We start from the raw sequence: 27750 nt of genomic DNA on the forward strand, positions 1-27750 counted from the left end.
CACTCTTCTGTTCCACCTCTAATCCACGTAGTGTATAAGTATAGGGGATGTACACAACTTAGTCTTAGTGTCGGTCGCGGTACGTGTACGTACGTGAACGTACGATGTGTGTGATAAATTGGTCAACATGAAAAATGTGGCGTTGACGTCTCCTCTCGTGGCCCTTTTCGGGCTTCTGCTTTTGACAAGTGAAGTCCAGCAGGGTAGTGCTACACAATCATCCGTGGGTAATTAATATATCTGTCCCCTGTCACGTCTTATTCCAAATATTGTTAGTCTGTCGTTCTTTTTTTTTCTTTTTTTTTTTTAACTGATAGATCTACTGTGGAATCCCAGGTTGTTGATAGTCCCGCACTAAGAGTTTAATGTTTGCGATACGCAGCCGTGTATAGCTGTAACCCTGCGCCTGCGCTGCAGTGCAGCCTCAGCTCTCCGCCCGTTGTACATCGCACGGTGTCTTATCTGGAGCTGGCTGGTGGGGCTACGTTGTACATTGACCGAAAGATCGGTCTGTATCTGGTCGTCGGGGGATATGTTCCGCGGAGGCGGAGACTGAGCTGCGTCTGGCTTCACGGATCCGGAGGAGAGTGCTAGATAACGTAAAAAAAAAATAAATAAAATTTTGATAAAAAAATGTTGAAAAGATCAAGACTCCTCCGGACAGACGTAGTCAGACGGATCTTTCTGTCTAACCGGCAAAATCGTGAAATAGGCCCCACCGCAGTGCGCGTGCACCCGTGCGATGCTATGCTGTGGAAATCGGCCCCACCGCCGTATGTATCTCGCGTAAACCCCGTTTGGTGGGGCCGTATTCACGAGTATTATACTGTGGAAGAAAGCCCCACCGCCATGCTTATCTACCGATGAACGCCACACGGTGGGGCTGAATTCACGAGTATAAACAGGCGAGCCGCCGTAGTATTTGTACGGATACGCAGTGGTGGGGCCTATTTCACGAGTATGCCGTCTAACCAACCACTGAACCACTAACAAAGTAGGGCCTAAATGTTAGTTTATGTTGTACACAGGCAGTCACAGCACAGTCCCAGTCGTCACGTCACCAGCTGCAGCAGCTGGTCACAGTTATTTGACTTATTTATAAATTAAATTACTGTAAATTTGTTAGTGCTGTGGTCTTTTTATAACTATACACGGCCCAGTCGCCGTATCTTTTCGCACAGCGTCTGGTCAGGCTAGTCTTTTTGTTGACTTCGAGAAGCAAGTAGTTCGGGCCGATCGCAGTTAGGCCCTACCCTGTCTGTATGTATTCCCTATCCATAACTCGCATAACTATATATACACAGCCCAGTCGCTGTAAGTAGTAAATTCGCGCAGCAGCGTCTGGTCGGGCTAGCCTATCCACAGCCCTGTCACTGTACACAAGTGTAAGGCTGGCGCACGGCGTCTGGTCAGGCTAGTCTGTATGTAGATATTTAGCATTTTCATGATGCACTCTCCCATCTCCCATGTCTCTTTTTGCTGCATGCTGTTAAACAATACAATGATCGTTAAAACTTGAGGGGTTTTTCTATTTTTACTTGTAAATTATTTTGAACTTTTCTCTCTATCAAAAAGACTCTAAATTTATAGGAATCTACATAAGAACCCTATATAGTATCCCTATAATAATAGACCCTCTAAATTATTTTATTAAAGTTTACCCGAGTAAGCACAGATCACCGAGATTGCTAAATAACAATAGGTCTACAAAGTAGTTCTAAATGATTGCTGTAATTTAATGTGAATAATATGAATCATGATCCTGAGTTCATGACATATTTATAATTGTTTGTCCAGCATTGGACCTAATTTGCAGAGACTATCTTAGTTGGAGAAGGTATGAACTGCTGAATACAGATGGGCCTGAAATTACTGCAAACTCTAAAGTCGACCTAACCCTGGGGGGCTGGCTGGGGCGCTCCATTGCTGTACACAGTTATACTGTGGGAGCTTCGCGTTCAGGCTGGTAGCATTTTACAATCAACCCAAACATAGAGTTTACACATTTACATGTATCATGATTATATTATGATCACTCTGAAAAAGGAAAATGTTGAATTATCAGTGATGGATTGATTGCCAGGCATCAAAATAAATTACCGGTACGTGGTAGCTGACTTTGCCAAGGAAAACCTATAAACTCCCATATGAAATGGGTATCATCCTACAGTAGTTTGAATTTGTTGTATACTACAGTAATTGGGGTGGTGTTGTTTGTTCAATTGCAGAGGCTTTTAACTTTTTGCTGTCTTTTTTTTCCCTCTTCCTTTCTCTATTACCAAAATGTAGATACAAACTCTAAACCCTGGGGGAATGATGTGTTTGTCATTTGCATCTCAGTGATTGCTGTGGCAATTGGCTTGATCTTTTGGAGTAGACAGAAGCGCAATGACGTACGGGTATGTATTCTTGTATGTAATTGTCTTTTACATTTCTTGATTCATTGTCAAAATGGAATCTTGATGTTCATATTGATTCACAGTGTTTCAAATCAAATAGGTAGCAAATATTGTGATTCTACGTTTGTCTTGTCACTTTAAAGAATCTGAAATATTTTTGTGAACTTTGACACTGGACGAGTCTCCAAGATCTCAAGTAGCTTAAAGATCATAACATTCTTCATCCACAATTTATTATTGACTCAACTGGATGTATAAGATGTGTACTGCACCATATACAACAACACAAATCTTGTATAAACTTATAATTTTCGTATGTAAAAAGTATTTTATCCACATGACTCTAATGCTACGTATTAAATAGTTTATTAAGAATACAAGTCTTTACCAATCATCTTGTATCTGATTTGAGATACAAACCATCACAGTTGTGTGCATGATTGATGTTAAGTTGTTTTTGTTGTCATCGCTGTTGTTGTATTGCTCACTATAAAGAATAATGTTACTGTAATTTGGGTGTTGTTTATTATGGTGTCATAATCATTTCATTGTTTATGATTGAGGCAAGGCATAAAGTACTGTAAAAGTGGAAATTTTAGCACATTTCACGCAACCAGAAGTTAGCGCCAAAAAACCCCCCAAAAAAACAAAACACTTATACAGGCCATATGTTCCAGTAGTTAAAGGACAAGTTCACCTTCATAAACATAAGGATTGAGAGAATGTAGCAATATTAGTAGAACACATCATTAAAGGTTTAAGGAAAATCAGGCAATCCGTTCAAAATTATGAATTTTTGCAGCTTTTGTGCAGTCACTGCTGGATGAGAAGACTACTGCAGCATATGTCATATGAGTACAACAATATAAGGAAAATATAAAGAGAATTTCACAAAATTTCATCTTTTGAAAAAAGTACACATTCCCTTGACTCGTTACTGACATATGTTATGGGTAATATTTTTCCCCCTGCCTTTAGAAAGAGGCAAGTCAAGTGCTCTTTTATTATGCGAAAAAAGTGAAAATATGTTGAATTTTCTTCACATTTTCTTTATACTGTTGTACGCATAGGTTTGTTATTATAGACATCACAAGCTGTAGTAGTATCGTCATCCAGCAGTTCCAACACAAAAATTTAAAAAATTCATAACTTTTGCATAGATTGTCTAATTTTCCTCAAACTTTCACTGATGTGTTCTTCTAATATTGCTGCATTCTCTCAATCCTTAATGTTTATGAAGGTGAACTTGTCCTTTAATGTCCTGATTCTGTGGAATTAAAAACATGCGAAATTCATCTTACCCGGCCGAACATGAAAAATTACTCGGGCAAAAATATCCACTTTTACAGTAATAAGGTACATGCACTATACTTGATTTGTAAGTTGTTGTACCTTCTATTTGTTCATGTTGGAACCTGTCTATACTTTTGAAAAAAAAAATACTGTTCTATGCACCCAACTTACAGAAAGAATCAGCTGACGATGCCTCTTCACAAGTGCCTTCTGGGAAATGTGAAATAAAGACCCTCAGAATCTTCTATGGCACCCAGACTGGAACTGCCAAGGTATTTGAACATCTTTCAAATGTGCCCAGTTTTCTAAATATCATACAACATTGTGTTTCTCTTTTTTTGCAGAGGTAAAGGTATTACATGCCCTATAAACATGTTACTCCTGAGTTACAATTCTCCGAAGGTAAACCCACTTCGCATTGATGATTGGTAAAAAAATCAATACTTCAACTTCGACATTGAGAAATTCTTTTTTTAAGACATTTTTTCTGTGGTGAAGTTTTACCAGCTGAAATGCCACTGAGAGTATTTCACATGCAGTAGTTTTCAATTGTACAGTAGAAGTGAAATTAATGCAATGATGAAGAGACTGACAATTCTTAAAGGGATTGTACAGTACTGGTTGAGGAGAGGATTCATGTTTTGAACATTCCTAAGTGAGATAACGAGAAACCTCTTATGAAATATGAAAGAGCATGTAATTCTAAGAAGGATTCGACGTTTATTTGATGAAAATTGGTTTTCAAATGGCTGAGATATAGCCAAAAAAGGGATAGTAATAAAGGCGACAGGCCACGCCTTTTATTAGAATCTCTTTGTTTCACCTTGTTTTTGGATATCTCAGCCATTTCAAAACCGATTTTCATCAAATTAAGTTTTGATACCCCTTAGAATCGCATGCTCTTTGACATCTCATAGAGTGGTTTCTGAATATCTCGCAAAATGTTAAAAGCTAAATCCTCACCTCAACCAGAACTGTACACACCCTTTAACAGTATGGCCAGAATTCTCAAAACTGATCTAAATCAAAACAAATTACTTTGTAGACTAAAACAGTCATAAATAGGCATACCTGGCACATATACTTGTCAGCAGGCATTTATTCTTGGATGTATGGTGGAATAATTATATGCAGTGTGCCACTTTGCATGGTTGAAGTTTGTATAATCTATCAACTAGATTTAAACTACCTTCATGAAGTATAGTATATGTGTGTTTGCTACGGATCCTATCAGCTTTTTTGGTAGCCATGCATGATACATTATTTTCAACTTTATGAAGAGCACATAGCAGTATTCATTTCTGAATATTTCTCATTAAAATTAGGAAGTTTTGATTTGTAAAATAGAGTAGCATTATTAAAACCTGTAGGGTTTTTCTGCACAAATTCACAGATACAGACTGAGTGTATATAATGTACTACGTTTGAGCTATCAATCAAAATTTGTGACTAATTTCATATAATATTTTCTTTCATTTATGGTTTAGAAATTTGCAGTTCAACTAGCTGACGAAGCACAAGGTTCTTTTGCTACAGAGACGGTCAACTTGAAGGATTTTGATCCAGAGAAGCATGTCTTGCAGGAAGTAAGGTTTCATTCAGAACTGTGGTATCTTGTTAATAGTAAAGATATCAAAACATTTGAGTTAAAGATTTAATGCACTGTAATGCCTGTAGTTGCCAGTGTTACCTTCAGATTTGTTTATTCATATAGTGTAGGTTCTCTCGAATGTAGCTCATGGTAATTTGATCAAATTTATGTTGCTGATCTCTTTTTCTTTACAATTTATGCATTTCATCCTATACATTAGGGCCTATATCAAATGATCAGTAAGATATTTTGCTGGCTATATGTTGACTTATGTTGATTCTATTTGCTAAACAATGTTAAAGAATGAGATTGATTTTTCATTGGAGATTTTTTGGTGTACAATTATCCTAAGAACGGAAAGGAAGAATAATACACTGTATATAGCATTCACAGAGGATCCATGAATAATGATTATATGATAGAGAAGGAACGTGAAAGAATTCCTGTCATTATCATGGTGTCACACCATTGCCAATGTGTTCATTTATGTTCTGTCAAATAAATGTATGTACCTTTTTGTAAGCATTTACATGCGTTCAGATAACAGATCAGATACATTTGCAGTAATGTGCAAATGAATACGATGCATTGTTGAGGGAAAGTCAAATTGAATTAAAACAAAGAAAGAAATCAGAGACTTAATTTTCTACAAATGAACACATATGTGTGGCAGGTGATATCTGACAAGCCAATAATGTAGTTTTCGGTTAATTAAATGAAGTGGGAGAGTGTTGTTGTTGTTTTTTTCTTACTCTCCAAAAGTGACAAATCCCATGTGTAATCTGAAAAACATTGTAATGGCACCTTTTTTTTTCACACATGTAAGATTGATATTTTGAAGTTAAAGTCTTTTTTTGTCTCATGTCAGCTGTCTTATTTAGTGCACACATTTTTGTTTGGATAACCATCTTGTGTGCCAACTGATTCATGAAGTCGAGGGCTCTAGAGATAATTCGATTCTAAATATCAGTTTGGAAAGTGTTTTCTCTTGGAATATAGTTCTGATAGGACCACCGTCAGTACATCACTTGACAAAGATAATTATCCTTCAAACAGTAGGCATAAGGGGAATTATCAAGTTACTTGCCCTTGCACTTTGCATGGTATTTTCACACACTGTTTGGCCTTCTACTATCTAGGTTGATGGTCAGATTGCATTTGTCTATGTGGTGGCCACCTACACAAATGGAGAACCTCCTGATGTCGCAAAGTGGTTCTACCAGTGGCTGCAGGAGTCTGTCAATGATTTCCGCGTCCCAAGGACCCTAATGAGGGGACATCGCTTTGCTGTGTTTGGACTTGGAAATTCACTTTACCAGGACCACTATAACACAGTGAGTTGGAATCTTTTTCTACTCGAATCATAATGGGTACACTTGGTCATAATTAGAAAAAGGTGCATCTTGTTGAATTTTGTAGTCTTAGTGAAATGATAAAAGAGCAGTTGTCTAAGAGCCTTAAAATAAACATAACAGAGTAAATGATGTGTTGCTCCTGTGAAAAACAGAAATTGTTGTGTTGTGTTTTTTTATGCCTCCGCCACGAAGTGGTGCCGGAGGCATTATGTTTTCGGGTTGTCCGTCCGTCTGTCCGTCCGTCCGTCCTTCCGTCCGTCCGTCTGTCCGTCCGTCCTTCCATCCGTCCTTCCATCCATCCGTAATGAATTTTGTGGACAGCGTAACTAAAAAACCTTTTGAGGTATCCTAATGAAACTTTTATGTGTATTAGGGGATGAAGTTGTGCCTATCAACTTTTGGGTGCACATGCTCAAGGTCAAAAGGTCAAGGTCAAATGCTTAAGACTTCACTATTTCCCCCATATCTATGCAATGCCTGAAGATATTTTCTTGAAACTTATTGTATACATGTATTACCCAATTAAGATTCTCTGGTGAAAGTTTGGGGTCATGAGGTCAAAGGTCAAAGGGTCAAGTAAAAATGTTGAAATTTCATTTTTTTACTCCTTATCTTTGAAATTGTTCAAGGTATCTTCATGGAACGTAGTATATATGCATGTACTGACTGGCAGTGATTATCTAGGGAATTTGGGGTTCAGGGGTCAAAGATCAAGGGCAACACTTCAAAATTTTACTATTTCCCTCATACATGTATTTATGCAATGCCAGCAGGATTTCTTTTTTTTTTTAACTTGGTGTATGCATGTATTACCAAATAGAGATTCTCTGGAAAGTATTTTTTTTTCCCCAAAAAAGGTCAAAGGTCAAAAGGTCAAAGATCAGGTGAAAGTGCTGAACTTACTTCTTCCTCCATATCTTGGAAGTGGCTCAAGTTATCTTGAAACTTAGTACATATTTATGCATGTTCTGCCCAACAGTGATTCTCTTATGAATTTTAGGGTCAAAGGCCAGATGAAAATGGTAACAATTTACTATTCAATACAGAAATTGCACTTTTTCTTCATACCTTGAAAATTACTAAATGCATAAACTTATGAAAGGGTCAAAGTCAAGTTAAAGTCCTTAAATCCCCAAATACATGCTCTCCTATTCATCCAATTAAACTTAGGTCAAGGAAGGTGAACATTTAACACATTTGTGACCAACATGTCATTTTGATATTTTGCAAATTTTGTGAAAATGTATTCACACATTGTCCACATGTACTAGAGACCTATTGGGAGAATCATGCATTATGGCGGAGGCGTACCAGTCGCCGTAGCGACATTTCTAGCTGTTTATGCTTTTGTTTACTTGCAGAAGAATCTTTCACAGTCTTTTGTGATCTTCTTTAGTGATTTACAGTTTGTCCAAGTAAGTGATTATACAGAAATGATGTGATGTCAAGTGTAGCGATGACAATGCACTTATCTTGTCATTCATTTGTCAAATCTATCTACCCGTGTTCGTTTTCATCAGGTCAGTCGTAATATATCCCAGTGGTTGCTGGACTTGGGAGCCAGTCCTCTACTACCCAGGGGAGAAGGCGATGATAATGTCGCTAGCAGCAAACATGGAGGTGAGCATAAGTATTATAGCTGTAGTGATGAGGTAGTGACCAGGCAGGTAGTGACCAGACAGTAAGTGGCCAGGCAGGATGCTAAAATCTCTTGGAGGATCCATTTTAACTGGGAAGGTGGGCATATTTTTTTTTTTTTTTTTTTTTTTTTATTTATCATCTTTTTTTTACTACTCTGTCATGAAGGCTTATTCTATAGTGAAAAACTTCCTGTGTGGAGCACTAGAGAGCCCTCATCCTTTAGTTCCTGAACCAGCTGAAATCACCCTTGCATGTGTTATGTTTGCGCTTGTGCAGGTTCCAAAGTGTGGTATAAAAATGTGGAATGTTTCTGTGCCTGGTTTTTAGCTCACCTGAGCCGAAGGCTCAAGTGAGCTATTGCGATTGCTCTTCGTCCAGCGTCCATCGTGCGTCGTCCGTCGTGCGTCGTGCGTAAACTTGTTACATTTTCATCTTCTTCTTGAGAACCCCATGACCAATTTTCACCAAACTTGGCAGGCAAACTTAGCATCCCTAGGGGGATAGGGTCTCAATTTTTTCAAATGGGCACCATGGCCCACCTGGGGTGCCCCAGGGGGGCCCAAACCCCATAAAATTAAGGAATCTTCAAAAATCTTCTCTAGAACCAGAAGTGATAGGGCTTAGATAATACTATGAGTTAGTACATTGATGACTGTAGTTTCAAATTTGTTCATGGGATTGGCGGAATCAGGTGTGCCCCCCGTGGGACCCAGGAGAGGGGATTGGGATGGGTCCTAATGGGGCCTGAATTGTACATGTTCATCTTCTTCTTGAAAACCTCATGATGAATTTTGACCAAACTTAGCAGGTAGCATCCTTAGGGGGATAGAATCTCAATTCCTTCAAATGGGCACCATGTCCCTCTTGGGGGGCCCCTAGAGGACCCCCCCCCCCCCCCCACATTTAGGAATATTCAAAACCTTCTACTCTAAAACCAGAAATGATAAAGCAAAGTTAATACCATGCGTTTGTACATTGATGACTTTAGTTCCAAGTTTGTTCATTGCAAATCCAGGGCTGCCTGCCCCCCCCCCCCCATGCAGTCGTAAGTTTCCAATGTTCTCAGGTAAGAGGGTGCAAGAATGCATGGAAGGTGAAATTGCGATACTCAGGTGAGCGCATGACCCCCGGGTCTCTTGTTATAATTTCTGCTACCCTTCAATTTAATCTCTGCAGATACACCATCAGTTCCATGTTTATGCCATGCAAAATTGTGTGAAATTTAAGACCTAAACCATTGCTGCAATACAGTGAAACCCCGTTATAACGAGGTCCGTGGGACCGGCGATATTACCTCGTTATAACCGGTACCTCGTTATAACCGTACGCATCAAAAACAAAGAAAAACATAAGCACGACATCGGAATATACCCATCAATGGAAGAAACTCAAGAACATCCTTTGCGTTGTTATTACACAATTATGGATCATTATTATTGAGATAATAAAGGGAAATTATTTGTGAATTAGACGAAAAAGTAGGGGTTGAAATGAGATAATTCTTTATTGTAATTCTTGTTTGTCTGTTTGTTAATTTTTCCTAACAGTAAACACCAGCGCAAATAGAGTAAAATACAGGCGTTGTTTACCATAACTTGCGAGGTATTTTTACGCTGTTGGTGCCCAGCGGGAATGCGATGATTTCATGAATCATTTCGGCTGTAATCTTGTACAATATATGATCGTTGCGCTCGAAGGGATTAAAAATGCGTTTTTTATTTTCTTCCGAAAATCTCTTCGCGTTTTGTACATCCGCTCTTGAAAAATATGCGACAGGATTGAATGTGGAAGGTTACGTTGTGATCCTTTTTACGCAAACCTGTACCTCATAAACCATTCTGAAAGAAAGAAAAATCTTCATTGTGAAATGCAGTGTTAAAATTGTGATAATGAACAAACCCAGATCTATTCAAACTAATAAATACGTTTGTTTCTTTTTCTGATTTAGGTATAACATGCGTTATTCAACTATTCTTATGCTACTGTCACCTGGCGAGATCGCGATAATTTCAGAGTAACATAGTACATGCGTTGTTTACCGTTAACTTGAGAGGTATTTTACGCTGTTGGAGCCCAGCGGGAATTCGATAATCTCATGAATCATTTCGGTTGTAATTTTATACAATGTATGATCGTTGCGTCCGACGGGATTAAAAATGCGTTCTTTATTTTCTTTCGAAAATCTCTTCGCATTTTGTACATCCTTGAACTGTTAAATGCGTTTGTTTCTTTTTCCGAACACCGATTAAGGTTAACATGCGTTATTCAACTATTTTTACGCTACTGTCACCCGGCGAGATCGCGATGATTTCATTAATTATTTCGGCTTTAATCATACACACTCATATTTAGATTAGTAAAATGATAATGAACAAATCCAGATCTATTCAAATTAATAAATGCGTTTGTTTCTTTTTCTGAACACCGATTAAGTAGGTTAACATGCGTTATTCAACTATTTTTACGCTACTGTCACCCGACGAGATCGCGATGATTTCATTAATTATTTCGACTTTAATCATACACACTCATATTTAAATTATCATTTGTTAAATGATAATGAACAAATCCAGATCTATTCAAATTAATAAATGCGTTCGTTTCTTTTTCTGAACACCGATTAAGGAGGTTAACATGCGTTATTCAACTATTTTTACGCTACTGTCACCCGACGGGATCGCGATGATTTCATTAATTATTTCGGCTTTAATCATCCACACTCATATTTGCTAAGCAGCAAAAGAACTGGAAGTCGGAACTAAAAATGGAAAGGATATAATAATGAGTTGCACACGCATTCCAATTGTCCATTTTTGGCCACAAGTGTCGCTACATGAAAAGTTTTTGAATGCGTTATCTTTTTTATTTCTCGTTGCGGTGTGGTCTGCCCTAATATCACGCACGCGTATCTCGCGGAAAAGAAAATCAAATGATTATGTTTAATGATTTAGTAGGAACATCGGAAGGCATTCCTGTGTCTAATCGCGTGATTTAGAAGAAAACATGGAAGGAACGGTTCTCTGCAAAACGGAAAAAGACGTGGATAGCGTGAATTCGGTTTTCAGGGTTTCGTTTGTCGCGTGTTTGAAAGCGGCAATTTAGTCAAGAAATGGAACCTCGTTATATCCGATCAAATTGCTTTAAATGTTTTTCTTTATCATGATGCACCGAAATTGTCCTCGTTATAACCGGAATCTCGTTATAACCGAACTCGTTATAACCGATTCGTTCTGCCATAGGTTTACACGCAAAGGAAAACGGGACCGACGCGATCACCTCGTTATAAGCGGTTCCTCGTTATAACCGAACTCGTTATAACGGGGTTTCACTGTACATGATTGAACGATCTTGAAAATGAGTTTATGTCTATTTAATTATTCTTCTGTGTACTCTTGTCTTTCATTTCACAGGAATGGAAGCAGATTTTGAAGCATGGAAATCAAGTCTTTTTGAGAGCCTTAAAACAGCCAATGAGGACCAGGGCTGCGCTTGCAACGAAGGCGGGTCTTGTGAGACAGTGAACCAGAAGATCAAAACCGGAGAGGAGGTCAGTGGCAGTATATGAAGGAATAATGTAAAGCTGACTTGCTATTAACTATTTCACAATTGCAGTTCAGGATAATTCAACAATGTAAATGTATAAGTAAGCTTCTTAAGTGAACCTTTTATTTCTAAACTAACTGCCGAGTGAAAAGATGATTGAACTTAAAACTCCTTTAATTTTGTTAAATGTTAACCTTTTTTTGTTTGTTTCTTTTGAGAGCATTCGGCTACATACAGTTCCCAACAGGAAGGTGTGACAGCTCTCAACTTATGTAGCCTTCTTAAAAGAGTATCGGAAACCTCTCAATAGCTGCACCTGAGCTGTTTTCTTTATTTCACTCCCAGTCAGCAGATGTGAAATGAATATTTCATGAATAATACACCATTTCGAAAACCTACTGATGCAGGTTTGGTGTTGGGTTGTGTTCTCAGCTGCAATATGATAATAAGCAAGCAGTTTTCTTCCGAATCTGCATTGTGGTTTTCCAGTCCAGCGAGAGCAACAAGCCTGTGAGAGAGGATGATGGCCTGGACAGCGACATCGAGGACAATGGTGAGACAGACGTCATTGATGTGGAGGACCTTGGAGCTGTCATGAGCAGGATGAAAAATGCTCAGGTACTCTTCTTCCCTACAGTCTGTCTTCAGTATTCAAAGGGAACCAATCGGCAATTATTATGTTTCTTCAATTTTATTGATCTTCATTCGCTTCCCACTGCGGTACATTTGAAAACCATTACTGGCGCAGGCATATTAGAATAGGATTGCCCATCTGTGCATAATGAACAACAAGCACCAGATGCTTCAAAGGGGTCCCGGCATTAATTTCCATAATATGTGCATGTATGTTTAAATACACATTGCTTTTGTTTTTATTGTGTACATAATGTACTTTTCATTTATTTTGTTCGGAATAAATTGAATTGAATTGAAGTCAATTATGGTACAAATCCCATGTGTTGCCTAGAAAGTCGGCCAAAAGAAGTCCATAAAAATAACCGCTCAATATACTTCTCCAAATAAAGCTGTTCACAAGAGCCTGTTATGCAAGTTTTATTTCCAACGAAAGTGTTATAAGAATTCTGTGATGTATTCTGAGTAGGGCCAACTTGAACAATTCATGATCTCCCTGTGATACCATCCCTATAGTATGATTGTGATCCTTTCACAATTGTCAAATCAGAGCCAGAATATCACACAGTCCACGGACGTGTTCATGAAATCAGGTATAACAGGGAAAATGAGTAAAAGAAGAAGTATAGACAGTGATTAGAATATGAAAGTTATCCAAAGACTGATTCGTGAATTGTAATTGTTTTCATGGGCGTTGTCCGGCTTGTCTTGACGGCTTGGCCAGTCTGTCACAAAAAAGCAGTGCATTATCATGTACTCATTGGCAGTCTAGAATTTGAATATAGCTACATTATGCCTAATTCAAAGTAGAACATCATCACATCTGAGTATTTTCACATAAAACCAATTCTCATATAGAGTTGGAAGGGAAAGCTTGAGGATGCCTAAAGCTAGGGAAGATAATTCTTTACACTTTAAAAAAAAAAAGGACAAAGGGATATTAGAAAACAGGTGGATATGAGCATTTGGTATCCAAAGGGGAGCTTGAAGAGGTAAAAGACTTTATCAGTTATCACTTTCCAAAGAAAACAGACGAGTTATATTTTTGAGATTGTTTTGTGTGTTTGTTTTTTAACAAGTATTGTCTAATGTATTGTAACATCACTTTGTATTATTCTCGTATAAAGGTAAGAAATAAAATTCCTTTTTTTTTTTTTCTGTTACAGACTGTCAATGGAATCCACAAGAACTCTGAACCAAAAGAAATGGTGACTCCCACCATCCGCAAAAATCTCACCAAGCAAGGTAATTGGAGAGGGGAGGCGTCTGCTAGAATTTACAAACATGTGACTTAAATTTAGTCCATGGGTTTTATAAATTTGTGCGCATAAATGCATGACTCCTGATTGGTAAAAATGACAATGGACATACATGTACCTTTCCCCTATTTCCCCCTTGATTATTGGACCTCTCTTAGCATTAGTGAAAAATTACTTGCATTTGGGCACTCAAAATGTGCATTCCCCCCACCCCATATTTGGTTGTCTTGCTGATTACTCTGCATTCAACATGAAAATGCGTCAACTGTTTTTGCTGTATTTCTCTCACTGTCTTCAATGTTCTTTTTCAGGCTATAGAATAATCGGGTCCCATTCGGGAGTCAAGTTGTGCCGGTGGACAAAGGTGAGCATGCAATGACAATCAACGTGGGGATCTTGCAGTATTTACATGATTTCATTATTGGTGGTTGTCTGTGTTTGATGTTTCATGATTAATTTGCTTTTTATGCCTCCGCCAAGGAAGTGGCCGGAGGCATTATGTTTTCGGGTCGTCCGTCCGTCCGTACGTCCGTACTTCCGTACGTCCGTACTTCCGTACGTCCGTACGTCCGTCCGTCCGTCCGTCCGTCCCGTTTTGTTTTTGTCGATATCTCAAGAACCGTGTGGTGGTTTTGCATCAAACTTGGTATGAGGGTATATCCTTGGGGGATGATACTTTGTGTGGATTTTAGGGTCTCAGGGTCAAAGGTCAAAGGTCACAGGTTATTTTGTGAAAAAAAAAATTGAAATTTCATGTTTTTCTCCATATCTCGCAAATGGTTCAAGGTATCTTCATGGAACTTAGTATATATGCTTGTACCGATGGGCAGTGATTATCTAGGGAAGTTGGGGGTCATGGGTCAAAGGTCATGGGTCAAAGGTCAAGGTCAACTCCTCAAAATATAACTACTTTCCTTATATTTATGCAGTGCCTGAAGGATTTTTTTAAAACTTGATGTATGCATGTATAACCCAATATATATTCTGTGGGAAGTTTCTTGCCAAAAGGTCAAAGGTCAAAAGGTCAAAGGTCAAGTGAAAGTGCTAAATTGCACTTTTTCCTCCATATCTCAAAAATAACTCAAGGTATTGTCATGAAACTTACATATTTATGCATGTTCTACCTAACAGTGATTCTCTTTGGAACTGTGGGGTCAAAGGTCAAAGGCCAGGTTTCGATAATACTATTTTACCATTTGATACTGAAATTATACTTTTTCTCAATACCTTGAAAATTACTCAATGCATAAACTTGTAAAAGGGTCAAAAGTCAAGTGAAAATCTTCAGTTCCCCCAAATACCTGCACTCTTGATGTTTTAATCATTCATCCAATTGAACCTAGTTCTAGGAAAGTGAACATTCAGCACATTTGTGGCAAACCTGTCATTTTAATATTTTGCCAATTGTGTGAAACTGTCATCACACATTGTCAAGACATTGTACTATAGACCTATTAGGAGAACCATGTATTATGGCGGAGGCATACACCAGTCGCCGTAGCGACATTTCTAGTTTCTTTTCAGACCTGTTTGTGTGCTTCCACAAAAACCTAATCCACTATACTGCCTTTTGTCCAGAAAAAAAAAAATGTAAGGCCATTTGGTCATTTGAATCAGCTACCCAGGGTACTAGTGGAATGACATATAGCACAGAATTTTGCTGGGAATGAATGGAAGAGTACTATATGGGAAAAAATGATTGAAACTTCTAATATTATGATTATTGTAATTATCAGAGGTTTGTCGGTTATTGTAGGGAAAGTTTTGTTTCAGCTTTGTTTGGGAATTGCTTATTGATGGCATTGCCCACATCTGAAACAAAATTGACTGTGATGAAAAGAAAAGAGCTTAAATCTTGTGTACAGTGGACCTGTGATCCAAAGTTTTTGGATGCTGATACCATGTGTGAAAAATAATTCCATTCCATTGGAATCATCATACATGTAGTAGAGTGCTATGTGCTTTAGATACAGGAAAAGTAGAGTTTAAAGTGAAAGTACAAATTCAAAGATGACAAATGGCACTAAAAGCCAACCTTGGTCAAGGTTATGCTTCCTTAGAAGTCAGTAAGTGATCTAGACTTTCACCCCACTTTCTTTGGTGTGTCCAGTACCTAACGTGTGGTGCACAGAAAAATGTGAAACACCCTCTTCACAATACTCAAGGAGGGCATTTCTCCCTCCCCCCCCCCTTTCCTTACCTTCACAGAGTATGCTGAGGGGCAGAGGTGGTTGCTACAAGCACACCTTCTACGGGATCGAGAGTCACCGGTGCATGGAAACCACGCCCAGTCTTGCCTGTGCCAACAAGTGTGTCTTCTGCTGGAGGTGGGCTTTGTTTGACATCATTACCCAGATGAAATGGTTGACATAGTTGGGATGGAGAGGGGGGGGGGGGGGGGGAGATGGAGGAGATGGAAGAGAACTTAGAGGGTTCGCCTTGAGCAGTTCCCTTGCAGTGTCTTCTACTTGAAATGTTGCAAGGTATATTGGGCAGCTACATCCATCATGTAAAAGTGCATGTGCTGAAGACACACACACAAAAAAAAAAAAAAAAAACACCCCAAAACAAACAAACAAACAAAACAACAATGTCCCTGTAACAACCACAAATGATGAAGTCTAGTTCATATTTCAGTTTAAATACAAATGATTGAGAGTTGGATATGTAACATCTCACTCCAAATCATAAAATTCTCTTATACCATTACACTGTGCATACATAAATTGCATACTCATTGCAAAGCTTCCAGGTGACCCAACTTGTTGTGAGAGTGCCATAAGAGGTTAAAAGATCAGCCTTCGGTTTCTGAAGAATTTTAAAATCCTAAAAGCTCAGGTGCATGTGTAAAGGAAATATAGGCCATGAAAGCTGCCAGGGGATTGGTCTTTGCTGCACTGATTTCTATACATTTTGAATTTATTTGACAAGCTGTAAAGTTACTGATACATGCCACGCGACTGTTTGCTGAGAAAATGACAAACCCAGCCATAGGTACGTGGGTCTAGAAATTAAATGTCTCACCATTATTTCACAATATAAGGATGGTACTGTCAAAGTTTGAATTTAAACAAATATCTTACCATTATTTCACAATATAAGGATGGTACTGTCAAAGTTTGAATTTAAACAAATATCTTTCTCATTACCACACAGATATTTATGATATACTTCCTTAGTTTTTCTCCTATTCACATGGTTTACAAATAAATTCAAGGCTTTCTAATGAGCCATTGTTTTATTTGTTTTGGTGGTAATTTTCCCTAAACTAATAATGTGCTTAGGAGGGTGGATTTTAGTTTTGTCTTGATGATGCATTTTAATATGTTATACATTGTTTGTTTTTTGTTGTCCTTGTCAGATATTTATTGTCATAATTATATATGTATATTTTGTCAGACACCATACAAACCCTGTAGGCACAGAATGGCGATGGCAAATGGATGATGCAGAGTCCATCGTAGAGGGCGCCCTGCAAAATCACTACAACATGATCAAACAGTTCAAAGGTCAGATACAGTGATGCCTGGTGTTAATGCTACTTTCTCTGTACAGTCAAACCTGCCTTAGCGGCCACCTCTCTATAGCGGCCACCTGTCTGTAGCGGCCACTGAAAAATCCCCCCGAGAGAAAAGCAAAAATGTTAAAGACCCTGTGTATAGCGGCCACCTGTCTAACGCGGCCAGCGGCCACAAATTTTGTTTCCCATGGTAGATTTTTACCTGTCTATAGCGGCCAAAAACCTGATGGAGCCGTAGCCGAGCCGATAATTCATCGTGTTTTTCTGCTTGTTAGCCGTACCAGTCATTCCTGGGCAACGTTCAGTGATCGCCACCGTTGCATTTATCACTTATTCAGTCACAATAATGCACTAGTGTTAAGCTTTCTTCATGACTGTGCACATGCTACATGTACTGTGCAACAATTTCATAAGCACCGGCATTGTTCTATGCATGATACACACATGTGCATACGTACACGTGCATGTAAGTATATATAGATGTATACAACGATGATACATGTTACCTGTCTTTAGCGGCCACCTGTCTGTAACGGCCACTTTTCCCGTATCCCTTGGGTGGCCGCTATAGACAGGTTTGACTGTATTCACTTCAGTCTTGCGTGTGTTGTCAGATATGCCGCGAAGTCTGAATGTACATACATGATGAAATTCTGATTGTCATCAGTTATTTTGAATTTATACAGACCTACCAAGTTTCACGCTTTAGTTGTGAGACTTATGCCCCAAATACTTGACCAGACTTTTCTCATGCCTCGCCAAGAAAAAAAACAGAAAAAAATTGAAGGATTGCAAACGCGAGCCTTGTTTTTACAATTACCTTGCTCTTCATTTGACTCACTAACTTTTTAATTGTCATGATTTTGACCATACTTGTTCCAATTCTTCTCAAATTTGTCTGCAGTAAGTTTGTGTTGTTTCATAGCTCTCTCTTTTTCAATTGATTTCTCTCTTGGTTTATGTCCCCCTTTAATTCCGAGTCTGCACAAAACTTGCAACCTTTACCCCAACAGGAGTCCCTGGGGTGAAGCCGGAGCGCATGGGTGAGGCCATGAAGGTGCAGCACTGCGCCCTGTCTCTGGTGGGCGAACCCATCATGTACCCCAAGATCAACCGCTTGGTGCAGCTGCTCCACAAGGAGCGCATCTCCTCCTTTCTCGTCACCAATGCCCAGTTTCCTGATGCCATCAAGTGAGTCAAAGTATCTGTCACACAAGTCTATTAAAGGGGCATTCCGGACGATTTTCATAATTTCACATCATGTAGTACATAAATCAACAGCTTCATGTATAGATTTGTAGAATTTATTGTGGTTCTTGAGCAGAGAAACAGTACTTTCAAAAACCTTAAACAAATTACACTGAACAAAGATGATGACATAGGAGCCTCACATATTTCAGAAATGTAGCAGTGTCATTCCATTACAATACCGCATGCTTGCAAGCTCAACTGTGTATAATCTATGCATGCCTTCTTCTTTTGTTCTGCTTCCTTGAGCCACATCTCATGCATTCTTATGGTGAGGCTGCCATGTCATCATCCTTGTTCATTGCAATTTGTTAGAAATTTCGAAAACATTCTTATTTTTCATCCCAATTATTATAAATCCTGAAACTCTGTACCCAGTATAACTAATTTATATATGTTCAAATGTAAAAATTTGAAAATCATCCGGAGGTCTCCTTTAACTTTTTATGTGCCACGATGTAAACCCCCTGAGTGCCATATTTTTCTTAGATGGCAAATATAGTCATGCTTTGGGATAACATTCTGTTTTTCAAATCTATCTAACTTTTATAAATTATTGTTACCCTTGACATGTAATGAACAAAGTTGTAGAGAAATTGCCAAGCTTTGCTTTGATGTAAATTGTATAAAAAATCTATGATTGTTCTTTCAAATGACCAGTAGATACATTATTGTAAAGGCATGACTTTTGCACACAAAGCAGTGAAAAAATTTTAGAATTTACTTGCAAATCCAGCAAGAAACACCACTTGATTGTCAATCACCACATAAAATACAAGCTACAAAATGTACACGCGGCAAGATTGAAATTGCGAGAAATGATTTCATTGTACTGTGGCATTTGGCAATTTATCTATCGGTTTGGGTGGGTTTGTGCGTTTGAGCAGAGTATGCAAACTTGGCATGCCATCAACTGAGTCGGGCGTGCAAACGTGGCAGCACGCCGACGACTGAGTCAGGCGTGCAAACGTGGCACATAAAGAGTTAGAGCATTCAGGATTCACTCTGCATCTACACCACTGAAAAATTTTGACATGTTTATTTGAATATTCTCCTCTTAGGCTTGATCTAGCAAGATGAAATTCATGTGTGTTTAATTTGGCTAATTCATAGTAATGATAGTAAAGACCAACTTGCTTCTTTGATTAATGTTGATCTGCTCTCATAGAGCATGAAATGTGTGAAAATTTAGATATTGTGTAATTTGTGTTTGCAGTATGAGTTTAACATTGGCAGTGAGTTTCATTATTCGAAACATAGAGGTTTACTTTGTGCTTTACTACACTAATGTGAATATGATAACATTTAGAAATATTTAGGATCATATAAATTTAACTGCAGAATTACCTCTGTCCATAGAATATTTTACTTTGGCCCTGGGCTACCAATTAATTGTGTGAGAGAGAGAGAGAGCTTCCACTTTCAGAGTATGCAATATGTCATCTACAGAGGAAAAACCTCATTGCTATTGAAGCTGCCAATTTGCTGCAAGCTACTGATTGGTCACCTTTTCAAGCAATGACACCCCGTGCTCCTCAACAGTATCCCCACACTCTTCAATCTTCAATGCATTAAAAAAAATGGTGCCTTCTCGACTGGCGCTCGTAACGGGATTGTATAGTTTTGGTTGAGACCTAACTTCAGGTTTTTAATATTTGTTGGTGAGATAATGAGAAACCTCTGGTGAAATGTGAAAGAGCATGTAATTCCAGGAGGAATTTAATGTTTGTTTGATAAAAATTGTTTTTGAAATGGCTGAGATATTTAAACAAGAGCAGTCCTAATTAAAGATGGGACCCACCTTTTATTACGATCACTTTGTTTTACTTCATTTTTAGATGTCTCAGCTATTCCAGAACCGATTTTCATCTAATAAACTTTCAATTTCTCTTAGAATTGTATGCTCTCTGCTATTTCATAAGTGGTTTTTGATATTTTGCAAAAAGTTTAAAGCCCAATCCTCATCTTCATCAATTATACTATACCATCCCTTTAAATGTGTTTCCATAGAAACCTGGTGCCGGTCACTCAGCTGTATGTCAGTGTGGATGCCAGCACCAAGGAGAGCCTCAAGAAGGTGGACCGGCCACTCTTTAGGGACTTCTGGCCTCGCTTCCTGGAGAGTCTCAAGGCACTATCAGACAAGGTATCTGGGCTGCGTCCAGTCTTTATACTGTTCATCTGCGTTGGTTGCTTCTGCTTGACTGTATGGAGTATACTACCTATAGGCCTACAGGCTGGATATACTAGTAATGGTTATGTTGCTACTGTTCATAATGAAGATGATGATGATGGTGGTGGTGGTGGTGGTGGTGGTGGTGAATATAATGATGAAAGTAATGATCATTGATGATACTGATGATATTGAAAGAGTTGGAGATTGGGCTAGGTCTTATGGCTTGCTCCATTATAATCTGCAGTGATTAGTACTAGTCTGCAGATATTATTATGCAGGCGAGCATGAGGTAGAAATACTGAAATTGATGCAGTACCAAAAATTGATGCAGTACCAATTGTATAAAGTCGTTTCACAGGAAAAAGTTGATATTTTGTTTCCCCCCCCCCCCCCCCCCCCCCACTGTTCATGTTTTGCCATCCCTTTCCAAACTTGTCTGGGATGCTGAACCTTTTGTGTCTTCTGCCCAGGGTCAGCGAACTGTGTACCGTCTCACTTTGGTGAAGTCTTGGAATGATGAGGAGATCCAATCATATGCCGAGCTCATAGAACTGGGCAAACCAGATTTCATTGAGGTCAAGGTAATCTTTCCTCAGTACTTATGTCAGAGATAGATTCTACCTTTTTTTCCTTTTCTTTTTTTAATACCTCTGCCACAAATTGTTACCAAAGGCATTATTTTTCCTTGAAGAAGCTGTCATTTAATCCATTGAGGAAGAGTTCCTGGTATACTCGGGCAGATGTATATGGGAAATGCATGTTGTTGCAAAATCAGTCCGTCCTCAATGGGTTAATATCAATCAAACTTGTAATAATTGAAGCAGATGTAAGCACACAAAGCAAAAAGATTTTTTTTTTTTGTTGCTTTGTTTTAAGTTTTCAGAAAGGGGATGATACCCTAGATATGGCATGATTTCCTCGACGTAACACATTTATTCAAAGAAATGTAAAGTGCTAACAATTATATCACAGTACTGCAACTCAAATGCTAGTGATAGTAATCACATGCTTGGGTATGCACAAAAAGCACATTGCTACAATGTCGTAACACTTTATCCCTGATGTATCTTGATAAAAAGAATCTTGAAGAATGTAACGTTAAAAGATAAAGGAAACAAATTCTGCAAGCAAGCACATTGGTCATTTGGTCACAGTGAATTATTAGGTAATTCTGAGATGACATCCTTACATTCAATTTTTAAGAACCTTCCACTAATACATTTTTTTTTAATAGTTTTGGCTTACATGTTTTCTGATTTGTAATTTTGCAATGGCTCCCCATGCATTGTTCCGTGTAGACCAGTTTAACACAGGAGACATTACAACCAGATTCTAATTGACCTTTTTGACTCAATATCATTAATCTGTTTGTGATCATTGTAATATAATACAGGGTGTCACCTACTGCGGGGAATCCAAGGCGAGTACGCTGACGATGCAGAACGTTCCATGGCATGAGGAGGTCGTCTTCTTTGTGAAGAAGCTTATGGATCTCCTGCCCAGCTACGAGATCGCCTGCGAGCACGAACACTCAAACTGTGTCTTAGCAGCCAACACCAAGGTGTGCATTCAGAGGGCAACAACACCCAAGAAAGTTTTTTCTTCAAATGAACAATTCTTGCATTGAGTTAAAATATGTTTTTCTTATAGCAAATTATACACAAAATTTCCCTTAATGTAAATAGATACCAGTTATTAAGTATTTGAGAAGTAGCCATGATAAGAAGAAATCAGAACTTAGCTATCAGGCCGAAGCTTGGAAATCTAGTGGATATGACGCCTGTCTAGCAATCAGGAGGTCATGCTTTCAAAATCCACTCGAGTATGTATGCCCATGATTATTATCATGGCTTCTACTCAGACACTAGTAATATATGTTTATTTCCTGTATAAGCTGAATGTATGATTAATGTTAGTTAGCAGCAGTTATTCTCTTATGATTTAAAACAGTAATAACACACGGTTTCATCAAATGTTAGTTTTATCATTGATGATAATTGTAAAATATTGTTATGCCATCTAGTATAAAAGAAACCATGTTTTCATAATGCACTAAAAGTTCATAGTCATGAAAAGATAGTGGGTTTATTATGTGTTTATGTTTATGATCAGAATATAGACATAACCATGGTTTTTGATCAGTGCACTCTCTCAGCTCTGTTTCTGTGTACTCACAAATTGCATTGTGCATTTAAAGGGATGGTACAGTATTGGTGCAGATGAGAATTGGGCTTTTAAGTTTTTGCGAGATACCAAGAAAACACTTGCGAAATAGTACAGAGCATACCATTTTAAGAGGAATTCAAAGTTTATTTGATGAAAATCGGGTTTGGAATGACTGAAACATCCAAAAACAAAGTAAAACAAAGCGATCATAACAAAGTGTGGGTCCCACACTTTATTAGAATCACTCTGTTTTGAATATATCAGCCATTTCAAAACCAATTTTCATCAAATAAACATTGAATTCCTCATGGAATTACATGCTCTTTCATATTTCATACGAGGTTTCTCATTATCTCACCAAAAAATGATAGAAACCTGAAATTAGGTCTCAACCAAAACTATACGATCCCTTTAACCTGTCAAAGACTAGTCCTGAGTATACTCGGGCAGGTGTCTATGGGAAATGTGTGTTATAGTAAAATCAGCTCGTCTTCAATGGGTTAAAGGGACTGTACAGTTCTGGTTGAGGTGAGGATTTAGCGTTAAACGTTTTGCGAGATATTCAGAAACCACTCTATGACATGTCAAAGAGCATGTAATTCTAAGGGGTATCAAAAGTTTATTTGATGAAAATCGGTTTTGAAATGGTTGAGATATTCAAAACGAGGTGAAACATAGAGATCCTAATAAAAGGCGTGGCCTGCCGCCTTTTGTTATTATCACTTTTTTGGATATCTCAGCCATTTGAAAACCAATTTTCATCAAATAAACTTTGAATCCTTCTTAAACTTACATGCTCTTTCTTATTTCATAAGAGGTTTCTCATTATTTCACTTAGGAATGTTCAAAACATGAATCCCCATTTCAACCAGTACTGTACAGTCCCTTTAATGACTGTATTTTTTTTCTTTTGATTAGATATTGAAGGATACTAAAAAATGTGCTAGATTTTTATCGTTTGTGATTAATCAATTTTTGTAATATGGTATCCATTTTGCTGCATGCAGTTCAAAAAAGATGGGGAGTGGTGGACTTGGATTGACTACCCACAATTCCATGCGCTGATGGCTGAGTATGAGGCTAGCAATGGAGAGAGGCTATTTTCTTCTGAGGATTACATGGCTAGGACGCCCTCGTGGGCCGTGTACGGCAGCAAGGAGCAGGGATTTGATCCCGAGGAGACCCGATTCTTCAGGAAAGGAAAGAAAAAAGACTTATCTGGCTGTTGATGAACACTGAGTGAAGTGATCAGCAGCCTTCATCTCAACTCGAATGTATTTGTTAGAAGTTGCATTTCATTGGAAGCGTTATGCTTACTAACAAACAGTGCATTTGTTTGCAATGAGTATGCGTGAAAGACAGGGTTGCAGGAATTGAAATCTGAGAGAGAGAAGAGGTAGACAGATGGACATACAGTTATTGCGTGTGATTTTATGAGCTAGCATGTGAATCCATGCACTCAGTACATAAGAGGTTGCTGTTTTTTGAGGGGGGAGGGGATGGGGATTTTATGTCACCATTTGTGATGTGCAGCGAAATCTTTGTCTGCAACAGCATATTGTATGATGATAACCCAAAGCAAACTCATTTGCCACACACAGAGCACAATTTCTATCTCTGTAGCTGTATAAGTACCAGTTACCTGATGTGTTCTGTCAAATTATGTGTTTGTAGGGTATCAGCACATTACTAACTGTAAACGATAATTTTGAGGAAGTATGAATTACAGTTGAACTCCCATGTTTTAAACACAATACAAATAAGTCTTCCAGTTGTGTGAAGTGATGTGTTTGAACTTAATTAAATACAGTGTACTAATTATGAACTCATCCCAGTCCAGTCAGAAAGGATGAAAATACCGGTACACTCTTTGTTCAAAGAGACATATTGTTAAGAGCAATTAAGAAAAAAAAAAACAGTGAAAGTTCTATGAAATTCTTTTTAGAATAAAGAAGGTTGTAGAATGTAAAGGCTTTGTATGAATTTCATTAAATAATCGCAACCACAAATGCAAATTCGATAGGTGATGTTATAGTTCAGCAGATCTCCTGTTTGCTCTTCATGCAAGTTCTCACTAAATTTTCTTGTTTGACAGATTGGTAGAGATACTGATTATCTTTAGTACCAAATTGTTCAAGAATCAACAACTGGGCAGTGATGAGTATGTAAAGAGGGATAATGTAGTTGCTGAATCAGTGACAAATAAGACAATGTTATGATGTTTTTTTCTTTAATAATGTGTAAACATACTTTTGCAAAACTTTCGCAAATTTATGGCGGAGCGACAATTGGCAAAACTAAATTACATGCAGATGTTTTTGTCTACAAAATCCAGTACTTGGAGTATATGTAGATACAGTGTACTCCTAATTTTTGCTTGGTCTTCAATTCACAAATAATTCATGTTGTGAAAAGGGCTGTTTCCATTTTGTGAAAATTTCATACGGCTTATATTTCTGTTTTTACAGTATAACTTTAAAATACCTATTATTTCACATTTTGTTTGATTTCATGAATACTCACAACTGAACTTGTTCGTTTGAGTTTACTCCTTGTATTTAGGTCCACCTTGAACTCAGAGTGGAGTTTTCCTTAACCCAAGATATCCTTATAAAGCTGAATGCTGAGTGTTGCCCACACTACACAATGATGTATCTCTCATTGATTCCAATCATTTTGTTGCTCCACTCAATGCTGGTAGTAAAGTGTACTGAAAGAGAGATGGAGTTACCAATTTGAACAGATGTTGTCCAAGGCCAAGGGGGATGGAGATTATGCAAAGCCAATTATATATCATTTGTATCTATCTCAGGTTGTGAGTTTTAGTGTATGCAGAGTCAGAGCCGAGCCAGGAAGATACACTGGCACGTTGCTGAATGCTGTGCTATTAATTCTTTGCCTGCTGGAGTGGGGTGTTTTACACATTGAATCCATTTGAATATACAGTTAAACTCGCCTAAGTCGACATCGCATATGTCGAATAATCGCGCAAGTCGATGATTTTAAAAAGTCCTGATTTTTCCCCATTGACTTCCGTGTATTAATTCACTCACAAGTCGAATTTTGTAAGTCGAATACTCGCCTAAGTCGATGAAATTCCAAGAACACTTTCACGGAAACACCATTAAATTCACTGTGCCTAAGTCGAATAAGATTTTATTGTGCAATAAATCACTGTCAAAATCACGAGACGCCAGTTTTTGTTTACATAAGAACTAGCCCGACCAGACAGGTGACAAAAAAAAAAAAATGATCTAAAGTATCAAAATTCAAAGCGATCACATGCGATTGTTGAACTGTCTTTGTGTTTGGAGGTCCGCTGGTACAGCCCTGTCGCGCTATATAGCGCTACGTACGTACAGCGACTGGGCTGTGTATAGATGTGCGTACAGCGACTGGGCTGTTGTGTATAGTCTGTGTCTGTTTGCAGTCTGCGCAGTGCAGTGGATGGATGAAGCTGCCGTTTTCAAAGTGGAAAGTAGGGGGAAAGTTACGGGCACGGGTAAATCAGGATTTACACCTCTACATGCATTTCAAGCCACGGTATGGTAAACTGGAATCAATCACTGCTCACATATCGTTCATATTCACTTCTCCAAGGTTTAACAAGGGTGTAAAGTATATATAGTAATCGGACCTGTGCCAATACTAATGCACTGTCCATGCAAAGTTAGCCGCGGCCCTGCCGGGCGACCCGGCGTGCTGCGGCACACCTCTCCAGCTCTCGTCTCCAGAGTAGACAACATACATGTACATTTATACATAATGTACGTGTGGTGTACCTGTTGTTAAGTCGATTTTTTTTCGACTTACGCACAAGTCGAAAATCGCCTAAGTCGATGTGTTTTGCTCAGTCCCGAGAAGATCGACTTATGCGAGTTTAACTGTAATATCATGTATAGGAGGCAAGTGGTTAAAGGGTTGTCCCAATTCTTTACATTTAATGGTGATGATAATGGTGATGATAAAAATGCATGTGACATTTGACTCAACGGGGCGCTGCAGGCTGTGGTCACTGTCTTTTAAAGTGTTTTCTGTCATTGATGTTGTAATCAACACTAATTCACATTATCGGAGGAAACCCTACATTTGGATTCCATTCAACTGCAAGTTTTGTTAGTAAACTTTTTTAAAAACTGCCGCAGTGTCAGTGTACATCATTGATACTTCTACCTTGCTATAACTTGTTTTACCCTCTGTGTACATACATTGTATTTTACCGTTTATCTTGGCACAAACATATGCTAAATACAGTAAATACGTATGATGCTGACGAGTCAATGCAGAGATGTCATTTGTTCCTCCTTCTTCTCTGTGCAGCATTATGTACCATTTTTTCGCCCAATGTGCATGTCATGGAAAATAATTACAGTTTTTGCAAATTGTGCTACTGCATTTTACACATGTCTATGGGAGGGAAGGTTAAAGTACTGTTTTACACACACATACACACACACACACACAGACTCCAACTCTCCCGTTTTCGACAGGAGATCTCCCGCCGAAAGCCCATTTTTGCAAAATCTCCCGTTCTCCCGCTTGAGATTTGATTTCTCCCGCCCTGGCTCTGTGTCTCCCGGTGGAAAGCATTTGTTACTTATTGCTATTGTATGTTGAAAAAATAAGCCTTAGATAGCACCAGAGAACATCTAGAACCCTAGGAACTTCGCGCTTCGCACACATCAATTTGGAGTCTCCCGTTTGCTAGGGGTTTCGGGCGGGAGAATCTCCAGATCAGAAGGTGCTTGGGGTTGGAGTCTCTGCACACATACTCAACTTTTCAGCCTAGAGAATTCTGCAATGCTGTTTACAAAGTTGGCATCCTTGACAATGTTCACACCCTATTGAAACCATTTTAACCTTATTTTCACTTTGAAGTATAATTTTGTACATGTACAATTTTAACCTGCTGGTGAACCATATATT

At 38.4% G+C, this 27750-nt stretch overlaps 1 protein-coding gene across 1 annotated transcript; it reads left to right on the plus strand.

Annotated features, from left to right (window-relative positions):
* The first annotated feature begins 113 nt into the window (after window positions 1–113).
* On the plus strand, window positions 114–27750 carry LOC140227575 (S-adenosyl-L-methionine-dependent tRNA 4-demethylwyosine synthase TYW1-like). Its single transcript, XM_072307990.1, has 17 exons — window positions 114–227; window positions 2290–2399; window positions 3866–3964; window positions 5180–5278; window positions 6423–6617; window positions 8159–8258; window positions 11690–11826; window positions 12312–12440; window positions 13622–13700; window positions 14026–14078; window positions 15923–16041; window positions 17114–17223; window positions 18248–18425; window positions 20493–20628; window positions 21129–21239; window positions 22052–22219; window positions 23832–27750. The coding sequence occupies exons 1-17, from the start codon at window positions 128–130 to the stop codon at window positions 24051–24053; spliced, it is 2145 nt and encodes a 714-aa protein (XP_072164091.1). The 5' UTR covers window positions 114–127; the 3' UTR covers window positions 24054–27750.

This window comes from Diadema setosum, chromosome 4, assembly GCF_964275005.1.
Source record: "Diadema setosum chromosome 4, eeDiaSeto1, whole genome shotgun sequence".
Lineage (NCBI taxonomy): Eukaryota > Metazoa > Echinodermata > Echinoidea > Diadematoida > Diadematidae > Diadema > Diadema setosum.